This window comes from Scomber japonicus, chromosome 19, assembly GCF_027409825.1.
Source record: "Scomber japonicus isolate fScoJap1 chromosome 19, fScoJap1.pri, whole genome shotgun sequence".
NCBI classification, from domain to species: Eukaryota; Metazoa; Chordata; class Actinopteri; order Scombriformes; family Scombridae; genus Scomber; species Scomber japonicus.
In genome coordinates this window covers 26300893-26313488 of record NC_070596.1, presented here as the reverse complement: position 1 = coordinate 26313488, position 12596 = coordinate 26300893, and the positions used below count along the sequence as shown (strand labels likewise).

The 12596-nt window shown below is 40.1% G+C and overlaps 1 protein-coding gene across 1 annotated transcript; it reads left to right on the top strand.

The window, feature by feature from the left end:
- The first annotated feature begins 3059 nt into the window (after window positions 1-3059).
- Window positions 3060-8702, top strand: LOC128379874 (beta-1,3-galactosyl-O-glycosyl-glycoprotein beta-1,6-N-acetylglucosaminyltransferase 4-like). Its single transcript, XM_053339514.1, has 3 exons — window positions 3060-3112; window positions 4833-4868; window positions 7403-8702. Exons 1-3 carry the CDS (start codon window positions 3060-3062, stop codon window positions 8700-8702), a joined length of 1389 nt encoding a protein of 462 aa, XP_053195489.1.
- The last annotated feature ends 3894 nt before the right edge of the window (window positions 8703-12596 follow it).

Below are 12596 nucleotides of genomic sequence, written 5' to 3'. Positions count from 1 at the left end.
GCTCTGCAGCAGATACAAAGTCCCTGCAGAGAATCATAAAAACTGCACAGAACATCATAAGACAACAGCTACCTACCCTAGATGACATCTCACCTTCACCATTGCCTGAAGAAGACACAAAACATCTTAATAGATTAATTCCACCCTTCCCATCACCTGTTTGAACTGCTGCCCTCCAGGTAACGCTACAACAGCTTTTATCCCAAAGCCATCACCATAATGAACTCTGAACTAAAAAGCAACGAGTCCGCTCTTGACCTCACCTGAATTCCATTGTATGTTCTGTACAATGGTAATAAAGTTATCTCTTATCTCTAATCTCTAATCGTTAATCTTTAATCTTTACTTTGGGTATGGGATGTATTTTGAAACTTCTGATTTTATAATGTGCCAACTAATCAAGGAGGTTATATTTCCTATAGATGTCATTGAGTCTTAGTTTGTAACTCATATCCGTATATATTTTAGTTTAAAGTACATTTTGAGTAAAGGTTCATTTATATTTTTGATAGCACTCTTGATGTAGTAAAATGCACCATGTAATCTGAATGTATTCATGTTTGATTTATACATAACTGCACAACGTAGGCAAGTGCTGACTTGAGTTTTGCCATGCTTACATTACATTTGTAACTGATTTCAAGTATGTTATGTTAATCCTGTGTATATCTGAATAGCCAGTGCATGCAGAACACCGTGGTTACCCAATGAGAGAAGAAAGTCATAAGGAAAGGAGGCCGTTAAATTACAGTTAAGAGTTCTGAAACAAAGAGTATGTACCTATTGGGCCTGGCATACGAGAGCAGGAAATCATGAATAGGTCTGGTTTGATAGGCGAGAGTGAGATAGAGTTCATGCCAGGCGTGTGGGCTAAAAAAACAGGAAACATCTGTAACCGAAGATGTGTTTCGGCATATGTAACTTATACATAAAAGATAAAAGATGTCCTCTCAGCGTCTCTTTCTGTGCAGAATAAACGACTCCTTTTCCATAAGTCACGAGACTGTGAGGTACAATCACAATATAATACAGACAAACCAAAAGCTACTGTGTGTTCCTCCTCATATCACCTTTCACTTGCCTGAGATAATGAACTGGCTTCACAGTGGAGTCATTTAGATTTGTACTATACTTAACATAACAATTATTGGCCATTTAATTCAACCTCAGTGGATCAAAATATATTAATTGAAGTTATATCTCATCATGCTTTTGCCATAACACAATGAGGCAACAGTATGTTTCTTTGTGATATATGCTCAGTGGTAGACAGACAGTCAGTATTATATGGAAGATATGCTGAATTTATCTCTCTTCTTTCTTTATATATTTCTTAATTTCTGATGTTTTTCCTCAAACACTAAAAGGTTTATCAATGAGCATTATAAAGTCATGATTTCATATCTGTAATATACACAAAATATACACAGCTGTAAATATCAGTACAAGTATTTCTGAGCAGTCTGCAGCAGTAGAAGCTGGTGTTATGCGCTCTGTAACCACTAGGTGTCTCCTCTGAGCCTGCAGCCACAGAATTTAACTTGACATGTTTATTTCTGCACTTCCCACAAGTGGTGGATTTGAAGGAAGAGGAGCTCGCTTCCGATACGCTTTCATGGTTGAATCAATTTAAACACCAAATATGGTTAAAAAGTTTTTTGTTTTTTTTCAGTCATATGAACTACCAATTATAGCAGGGAAATACAGTTGGTTTATTTATTCCTTTTCTTTTAGTGGACAGACTCTTGAAAAATAAATTGTTGTTTTTGAGGACATTTAAAGCTGCATTTATTCTTTCTAGCACTAAAATCTATTTCACCCAGTGTATACATATTTCTAATGCAGGCTGCAATGTATTACAGTATATTTTGTTAATGTCTGTCTGCTATATTTGCAAACACATCTGAAAACTAATTTCATAAATGGACAATCAGAGCTCATAAACTCTTGTTGCATTAATGATCCTGTCACTACACTCAGTTCAGTATCTTATCTCTCTATCTCTCTCTCTCACACACACACAAACTCATAGTGAATGATTTCAGCTATACTGTAAGCACAAACAACGAAGAGAGTGTCGTGAAAATTGTATGAAACCACTAAACAGCGGTGGATTCGGACATTAATTCAGGCTGGGAGTTTGCCTCCATTACAGGCCACTCTTTTCACACAGATCACCGGCCTTTTAATTTTCTAGACCAACCCTATTTGTTGATAAAAGGGTTAAAAGACTACTTATAAATTTGGCCACTATGTTAATAACGGAGGAAACTCATCCAAATAACAAAATACATACTTTTAGGACTGACCAACAAGTTCTCTATTTGATTTCAGGGGTTTTCAAGAGGAGCTATGGCTATTGGAAACCCCCCCCCAAAAAACTCATTAGGAATATGCAGCAGTCCCTGTACTTCTGGTTGCTCTGCAGAATGAGTTTGACCTGATTCACCCTTCATTACCTGATTCGCCCTTTATTACCTGATCATAAAATATGCCTTACAGTAAATAACGTCATAAATAAAGCACATATTAATGTATAAGGAAACTCTACATGTTTACCTTTGTGCTCCTAAGCAGTATCATAAAGGGTAAGGGTTAGGTTTCATTTGTTTTTAATAACTAACTATCCACCATGTCCAGTTCTTCATGAACACCTGTTGTGATTTTATTGCTGCTTCTTCCTTCTCCACCTTTGTAAGAGCTTAACTTAAAACCATGTAAAATCAATCAAACAAGACAATGCACTATACTTCAGCCAAATACTTTCATAGGCATAGCATCGTTTGACACAATGGATCAATTCTTCTGAACACTTGTTGTGATTTTATTGCTGCTACTTCCTTCTCCACCTTTGCAAGGACAACCCCCAAGAGCTTAACTTAAAACCATGTAAAATCAATCAAACAAGACAATGCACTATACTTCAGCCAAATACTTTCATAGGCATAGCAGCGTTTGACACAATGGATCAATTCTTCTGTCAGGCCTTGAACACTGTGTAGGCATCAAAGGTACTGCTTTGAGTTGGTTTAAACTCTGAGAGATCCTTCTCTGTGCACATGGGCCAGTTTTCCTCCACAGTGGGCCGTCTGATCTGCGGAGTCCCCCAGGGGTAAGTTCTGGGCCCTCTACTGGGGTCGATTTTTAGGAAGCATGGTATTCCTTTTCACTGCTTTGCTGATGATGTGCAGGTGTATCGGCAGTTTTGCTGAGCAGTCCAATGACGATCCCGCCCACGTTGAGGAGGTACTTTTTTGTAATGGAAAAGGTCGTTCCTGGGACCGGACCGAGTCGAGTCGAGCTGAGTAGTGCTAGAACTGTATAGTGGAAAGGTGCCATAAGTCTCTGAATGGGCTGACCTTGGAATACCTGTCGGACCTTATTAAACTGCATCAGCCCTCCAGAGCCCTTAGGTCAGCTGATCAGGTGATCTTGGGACGTTCCTCGATCCCTCTTAAAAACTAGAGGAGATCGAGCTGGCCTTTGGTTCACCTTGGCCTTTGGCGGAGTATAGCCGGGTCTTTTATCTGTTATATTTATCTATATTATATAGTTTTTATTGCTTTTATTGTTTGTTTTATTGTTTCTACTGATTTTACTGTAAAGCACTTTGGTAGGCCATTGGCTGTTTTAAATGTGCTATATAAATAAAGATGACATTGACATTGACGTAGGCCACACAGCATAGATTACATCTGATGGAAAATAACTACGAGACTTTTATGTGCATACTTAAGTGAGACACAAGAGTCATTTACCCAAAAAGACAGGAAAGGGAACACCCCATTTTGAAGCTATTATTCTTTGATAAATTGATTTGGACATGAGCCAGAGCAACACTTTCCTCAATACACACGTACACAGTTATAACAGCAAAAGCAGCTGTCTGAGTTACATACAACTTGGTTTTTAAAAGGATAAACCAACCAATTTGATCCTCCTTTACTTTTATAGGAGGATACTAATAATTACACGATTGCTTTAAAAAGGTTTTTGCCCTCCTCTTTCATGTAGTCTTCATTTTCAAAGGTCTGAATCTGACTTTAGAAATAATTGGTGTACATTTTAAAGGCTTAAAAAGGCAAATAAATGTTCCTCTGCAAGACTGAAAAAACTTTGTTCTGACTGTCACAGCCACATGCAGCTCTCTCTCTCTCTCTCTCTCCTTTTTTTAGTGAGTTCAGATGACTCTAAGCACGGGGTTTTCATCCTCTTTAATCAGTAGCAGGTCTACCATTAGAGGTCCATATCTCTCACTGGCGCACAGCTCCACTTCTTTATTCACGTTGTTGCTGTTTCTTTTTTATCACTCTCACCACTCCCAGTGCGTTAACGTGGTGGCATACAGCTGTTAACCCTAAAAGCGGCACTGGTGACATCTGAAACTAAGAGTTTCATGTTTGCAGCTCCGACAGTAACTGTATAGTAGATAGACATCCCCCCCTTTTCCTCTTCCGTCATTTTTCTGAGAGCGCAGCGCTGTACTCTCCTCCTCCTCCTCCTCCTCCTCACAGTAACATAGAAACTTGTCACCTACTACTTTTTGACCTCCTGCGTTACTGGATAACCATGTGGCAAATTAAAATTCGCAACAGGATCAACGAAATGAGATGGCTGAAGTTATGAAGTTGGTAGATGTGGCAAGAGTTGTGCGTAAAACAGGCAAGGGGAATATACGGTCTCACTCTGATTTCTCAATAAGTTCCTCTTTATTTATTATTATTTTATAGCTTTAATTATCTGAATAGCACACGGATGAGAACTTCATTTAAACTGGCGGTAGTTTTTTGTATTTTACAACTCAGTGTGTGACTTCATGCAATTGTCTGCAGGGCGCTCCGCAGACCGGTAGCTGTACATGGATTAAGGTGAGTGAACATATACAGTTATACAGTATTTATTTGTTTATTATTTGTCAAATCCACGTATTTAGTCTTTTGGGTTTGATGTATTTTTCCATATTATCACAGTTTAAAGTCTCCCTTCACACAAGAAAATGAGTTTGTGGATGCTGTACCTACGTCTTGAATAATGTATATGCACACAATTAGTTATTACATTAAAATCTCACTAATGCAAATGTATGTGGAAACAGGAAGCCCCATGCACTGATCACACACACACACACAGAGAAAATGTAATAATTCTCCTGTGACTGTGGCTCAGGAAGTAGAGCGGTTCGACTCTCACTCCTCCAGTCCACATGTTGATGTGTCCTTGGGCAAGACACTTATCCCCAAAATTGCTCCCATTGCTGCGCCAACAAATGCGTATGAACGGTTAGTTTCCTCGTGATGAGCAGCAGGTTGGCCGTCAGTGTGTGAATGGGTGAATGAGACATGTAATGTAAAAGCGCCTTGAGTGGTCATAACGACTAGAAAAGTGCTATATAAGTACATAAGTACAGTCCATTTACCATTTGATTGTGTTTAGTGTGCAGGAAAAGCCGATTAAATTAACAATGGTTGTGTATTTATAGAGTTCCCGTCAAAAATGCCTAATTCCCCTGAGAAAGTGCATCCAAACATTTAACTGGCACTGTAGGCTATATAGTTTTTTTCCACAAGGTAGAAGGAGTATGTGTTTCTTTAAAGAGATTTTGACTTCTTAGTTGAACTTCTTTTGTATTTTTTTAGTTTGAGTTGTTTCTTGCTGAATGGCACATTGAATCTTGAGATTGATTAATGTGTGTATCAGACCTTTAGGGGGGGGGCTCAGCTCCTAATAAAAATTGTAGGCACAATACCCTACAAGTGTTCAAACCCCCTGCTAAATTACCCATTTCACTGAATAATGTAAATTACATATAGAGTGGTCTGCTATACTGTAATACTAATAATAATAATAATAATAATAAGTGTGATTTATATAGTGCCTTTCACAAACCCAATGATGCTTTACAAAATATATAACAAACAAACAAATAAACAAAACAATAATCAGATAATAGATAATAAGAATAAATTAAAGCTGCAAGCTGCAAGTTGGGCGGGAAGGTTTCCGCATTAACACTGCAATAAGTAGATATACATTACACACACACACACACACAAACTCACACATATATACACACACAAGCAAACACACACTCACACACACACACACACACACTTACTCACTCACACACACACACAGACACTCACAAACTCTCTCTCACACACACACACACACACACACATACTCAAACACACACATTCTCTCTCTCTCTCTCTCTCTCTCTCTCTCTCTCTCTCTCTCTCTCGACATTTAGACTGATTAACTGAAATTAACTGCCAACACTTTGATGAGTCAAACAGGAGAGGAACTTATTTCCAGTGAAACCTGTAGATATGTTTGTAAGTCATGTTCTTGTAATTCGTTTTTAGCTGACAGACTGCACAGACATTTAAAAACATAATAATATATATACATTACACACACACACACACACACACACACACATACACACACACACACACACATTTTTGATCTTGCCTTTCGGCTCGGCCCCTAATAATCACAGATTTCTACAGAGAGGACCCTAAGATAGTTAATGAACCCTGATAGAAAGACGATATTAATGACAGAACTATCCAAAATACATTAAACCTTTTAAAATATAATAAAATACTTCCTTCTGGCAGGGGTGTCAAACATGCGGCCCGTGGGCCAGAACTGGCCCGCCAAGGTGTCCAATCCGGCCCACTTTCCTTCCTGTCTTCTTTTCCTTCCCACCCTCCTGTCATCTGCCCTTCTTTCCTTCCTCCCTTTCTTACTTCTTTCCTTCTTTGCTTCCTTCCCTCCAACCTACCTTCCTTCCTTCCTACATGCATCCTAGGACAAAGACCAGAGCATATAAAATCCAACCCTGTACATTATCTCATGAACCTGGGTTTCCTCTCTGCAAAAAGAATAATCCTTATGAAGTGGAAGACACACAAGCCCTCCTGCTTTTGGCTCAGAGACTATGTGGACTGACTATCTATGGAGCTCCTGTAGAATATACCTGGACACTGTCAGTGGAGACAGAAATAATATATGCAATTGCAATATAAACTGTGAATTGAACATGAACCGGGGTCAGCTGCGTATATGGCATGCGCTCTAACCACTCAACCACCTGCGCGCCCAAAATCTTAATAAATTCTGGTTATAAAAAAACAAAAACCTTTTAAAATTAAACCATTTGAACCTGCATCATAATCATTTATCCTATCTCTAATAGACAGTCTTGCAAAAATAATTAAAGTTGTATAACATAATTTTTTGAAGGAAAAAAGCCATAATTTATTTATTTTCAGGGGTGCTGAGATCAAATTTAGGGGTGCTTGAGTACCCCCTAAAAAGGGTCTATAATTGCGATTGGTGTGTATGTAGGTTTTGTTTCTTCTCCTCTCACATCTTGTTTTTTCTCTCATCACAGACTGAAAATGAGATGCTCATTTCGGCGACTAAGAAGAGAGCAGTGCGTCCTTTTCCTACTCCTGTCACTGCTGGCTCTCTGTTTCCTACTATTGAAGCAAAACGTGCCCGTTGGATCTTTGCATCCTACAGCTCTTCCAGATGACATCCAGACATTTCACACACACAATATTGACTGCTCGGCCATATATGACATGGACCCGATGGAAGTGGGTAAATCGCTGATCATCAGGAGGAAACAAAATGTGGAGGACGCAGATGAAAAGCTGATTAATCTCACCAAAAACTGCTCTTTATTCATCAAATCCAGAGGTTATGACAAAGTGTGCCTCACTGAGGAGGAGAAAGACTTCCCCCTTGCTTATTCTTTAGTTGTGCATAAATCTGCAGTGATGGTGGAGAGACTCATCAGAGCAGTTTACTCACCGAATAACATCTACTGTATCCACTATGATCAGAAGTCTTCAGCTCAGTTTACTGCAGCCATGGAGGGTTTAGCACAGTGTTTACCCAACGTCTTCATCGCCTCCAAGCGAGAAACCGTCTATTATACAACCATCACTCGACTAAAAGCCGACCTGAACTGTCTCTCTGATCTTTTGGCATCGCAAGTCAAGTGGAAGTATGTCATCAACCTCTGCGGCCAAGATTTCCCCCTCAGATCCAACATAGAGCTGGTGTACGAACTGAAGAAGTTAAATGGCACAAATATGTTGGAGACGAGTCGACCGTCTGAGCAGAAGAAAGAGAGGTTCACCTTTCACTACGAGCTGAAAGATGTCGACTCTACGTTTAAAAAATCCCTGGAGAAAACGGAGCAACTTAAAACCCCGCCGCCTCATGGTATCGAGATGTTCGTTGGCAATGCCTACTTCGTCTTGTCACGTGACTTTATTGTGCACGTGGACTCCTCCGTTGTGGTGAAAGATTTTTTGGGGTGGTCAGAGGACACTTTCTCACCTGATGAACACTACTGGGCCACACTTGTACGACTGCCTGGCGTACCTGGGGAAGTTCCCAGATCCCAGCCTGATATCACTGACCTGATGAGTAAGACCAGGCTGGTGAAGTGGCATTACCTGGAGGAGAACCTCTACCCACCTTGCTCAGGAGAACACGTTCGCAGTGTGTGTATTTATGGTGCAGCGGAGATGTATTGGTTACTGAACTATGGTCACTGGTTCGCCAATAAGTTTGACCCCACGGTGGACCCCATTATCATTCAGTGCCTCGAGGAGAAGCTGAAAGAAAAACAAAAGCTTTTCCAATCAGCGGCATCAACAACCTGTCGGAAGGGATAACCAATTCATTCATTTACAGATATGTTTGGTAATCAATTAAAGGATAATTACCGTTTTTTACAACCTGGACCTTATTTGTAGCATAAAATACGATCATTTACTCACCCAGACAACTTTGGTGTCATTTGGAGTCGTTCGGACGAAATTAGCTCCAGTGTTGCGCCGCGTATATCCGTATAATGTGAGTACACAGGGCACCGAAGCACAGCCTCTATATAACTCATTATCTGCCGCTAAACTAGTTAATTTCACCAATATTTAGTTATGATACGTTAGTGCTATTCCCCTCCGAGCCCGCGGTGGCATGTGAGGCCAGGAGATATGCGTCTGGATGTGTCAATAAACGTCTGTATCACAACACTGGAGGATTTCCACTCAATGATAAACCGGGCTGATGACATCATCTAGATCAGAGGTTAGCAGGTCAACCTACAGACCCCGGATGTTGATAACATGCCACCACGGGCTCAGAGGGGAATAGCACTAATGTATCATAACTAAATATTGGTGAAATGAACTAGTTTCGTGGCAGATAATGCGTTATATGCACTTTGCTGCCCCGTGTACTCGCATTATACGGATATACGCGGCGCAACACTGGAGCTAATTTAGTCCGAACGACTCCAAATGACACCAAAGTTGTCTGGGTGAGTAAATGATCGTATTTTATGCTAGAAATAAGGTCCAGGTTGTAAAAAACGGTAATTATCCTTTAATTGATTTAAGTTGGTAGAAGTTATCATTATGGATTCATCTGTCAATTATTTTCTTGATTATCTATAAAATGTGAGGTTTCCCAAAACCCAAGATCTTTGAATGTTTTGTTTCGTCTCAACCAAAAGTCCAAAACCCAAATATGTTCAGTTTACTGTGATAGAGCACTAAAGAAACCAGAAAGTATTCACATTTGAGAGGATGTAAAGAGAGAATTTTAGCATTTTTCCTTAAGAAAATTACTCAAAATGATTAATTGACTGTTGAAATGAGAGATTGACTGAACAATTAACATTTTTAGGGCATTTTTTCTGTAAGTATGAAAAACATTTTATACTTCCAGCTCCTCAAATAGTTTCAGCTCTACTAATATGTGCAATATTTGGTCGCAGGACTGTGTTAATATGGCACCAAAGAGATGGCGTCTTTCTCACACTCACTGTCAAAGGGTGTAAACACTTCAGAGCTTGTGCAAGTTACGATCTACGGACCAAACTATGACTCTGAAATATCAGCAGCCTAACTGTGCTGTGTATTGATAAATCTATGATGCTATATTTTATGATTGCACCTTTTTTTTCTCAATCCCAAACTTCTGTCAGTGTCTATACTATATTGTGGCCAATAAGCTCTATAGAGTGGTGTCACCTTCATGCTCAAAGTGAAAGTAGTAAGGATCATAGAGACACACGGCTGCTTGTAGTATTACAATAATATTACTAAAAAAATCATTCAGAGGCGTGTGTGCTGCTGAAAATACACTCTCAGAACTCTCAGTAACAAAATATTTCAGGAGAGATGTGGAGTGGAGGAGGCAATGTGACGGAGGGAATTAACCCTCGCTCAACTGCTACAGATACATAATTCAAACTACAGTTTATATCATCGAAACTACAGTTAATAAAATGCTTAATGTCCACATCCAGTGAAAGATCAGGCCCACACAAAATATGTGTTTAGCCAAATAGCAGTTCTATTAAATCAAAATTACAACTGATGCAATGTTGATATCAACAATAAGGCTAAACCCTTTATGATAATCCTGCAGTCCTAAAATAAAGAAGCCTTACAGAAGTCTCTCTTGAGCGACAAAGGGAAAGAGAAAGTGTGACAGCACCAGAAATGAACAGAGCGCAGTGAAAAGGTGCCTTTGCATTCTCTCTTTTTTCTTGTTTTCTCCACTGGTCTCACTTGTCGTTTTTCAAATAAAACAAATATTTGTGCTACAAAGTGTGTGTTTATTTGACAACGTAATATAATAACTTCAAAGGCCTCTGAATACTGAATACCGTCTGTATCCGCTGTTTAGGTCACTGGGGACGGCCGAAACTTCCCGTCTTCAGAAGAAATGAGGGTGGGTACTTAAATGGGGGGGAAGTGGTGAGAAAACGAAAGAAAGAGGGAGACATTCAGAGGCACACAGACATACATGCAGCAATGCCACTTTTGTGCTTGAACTTTGTTTATTTCTCAAAAGAGAAAAAGATGAAGGTGAGAAATTAGCTTGGGTTTGACTCCCGTCCAGACAATTAAATATGCATGAAGGATGGCTCGTGTTACATAGGTACAGACATAATTACCTTACAAATGTCATTACAGAGTCAAATAGCAGCAGGAGCTGGGCAACACGGCGGAGGAGAGAGGAGGTCATGTAACTTAAAAATGTAGTGTAGTGTGAGAAACGAGACATGACTCTGAGACATTTCCCTCAGTCCGCTGCATAAAAGTTAAAGGTGTGTGTGTAGTGTAAAGGTGTGTGTAAAAAGACAGTAGTAGAAGGGAGAGAAGGAAGATAACTGGATAAAATAGAAGTGAAGAATAAGAAATGTCAGTTATTATTGTGGTGTGTTGCAGCAAAGTCCTGTGGGCGGGTGTTTGTCTTTATGTGTGTGTGTGTGTGTGTGTGTGTGTGTGTGTGTGTGTGTGTGTGTGAGATAGAGTGAGTGATAAGCAGATGCTGCTGGGTGAAAGGAAGGTGAAGGTTACTGTGTGTGTGTGTGTGTGTGTGTAGTTGTGTTTGTGTGTGTTTGTGTATGTGTGGTTGTTTGTGTTTGTGTGTGTGTGTGTGTGCGTGTGTGTGTCTCTGTGGTTGTTTGTGTGTGGGTGTGTGGGTGGTTGTTTGTGTGTGTGTGTGTGTGTGTGTGTGGTTGTTTGTGTCATAATTTTATGAACCTTGCTGCTTTGATCAGTTTTGTTGAGATCAGATGCTCAAAGTCCAGCACCTTCACAAACTCAGACTCGAGGCATCGAGGTGTGGTTGTTTGTGTATGTGTGTGTGTGTGTGTGTGGTTGTTTGTGTGTGTAGTTGTGTGTTAGTGTGTGTGTGTGTGTGTGTGGTTGTTTGTGTGTGTGTGTGTGTGTTAGTGTGTGTGTGTGTGTGGTTGGTTGTTTGTGTGTGTGTGTGTGTGTGTGTGTGTGTGTATGTGTGGTTGTTTGTGTGTGTTAGTGTGTGTGGGTGTAGTTGTGTGTTAGAGTGTGTGTGTGTGTGTGTGTGTGTGTCTGTGTTAGAAATTGCTTTATAAAAGGAAGTAAAGAACAGGAGGAGTAATTAGAGTAGGTTTGTCAAACTCATTTTAGTTCAGGGGCCCAATTTGATCTAAAAGTGGTCCTGACCTGTAAAGCCAATGTATAATAGTCTATATACATAATATAATATATACAATACATATTATAACTTTCCTACATCTGAACCACATCACAAGTCAGTTATCTCAAGTTGGATGTCGTCTGGCAGATCAGACGTCTATAAAAATATGCAAGAATAGTCGGACATTTTATTAAAAAGTTGGTTTTACTTTTCTGCAATTTTCATACTCCTCTGTCCTTCTTCCTTCCTTCCTCTTTCCCTTTCTCCCTCCCTCCATCCTCCTTTCTTTCCTCTGTCCGTCCTTCCTTCCTTCCTCCCTTTCTTCTTTCCTTTCCTCTCTTCCTTCCTTCCTCCCTCGTGTCCTTCCTTCCTTCCCTCCTCCCTCGTTTCCTTCCTTCCTCCCTCGTGTCCTTCCTTCCTTCCTCCCTTGTTTCCTTCCTTCCTTCCTCCCTCCCTTCCTTCCTCCCTCCCTCGTTTCCTTCCCTCCCTCCTCCCTTCCTTCCTTCCTCGTTTCCTTCCTTCCTTCCCTCCTCTAAAAGTCTTTACACGATTTTAACCCTCCTGTCGTCCTCCCGGGTCAAATTGACCCGTCT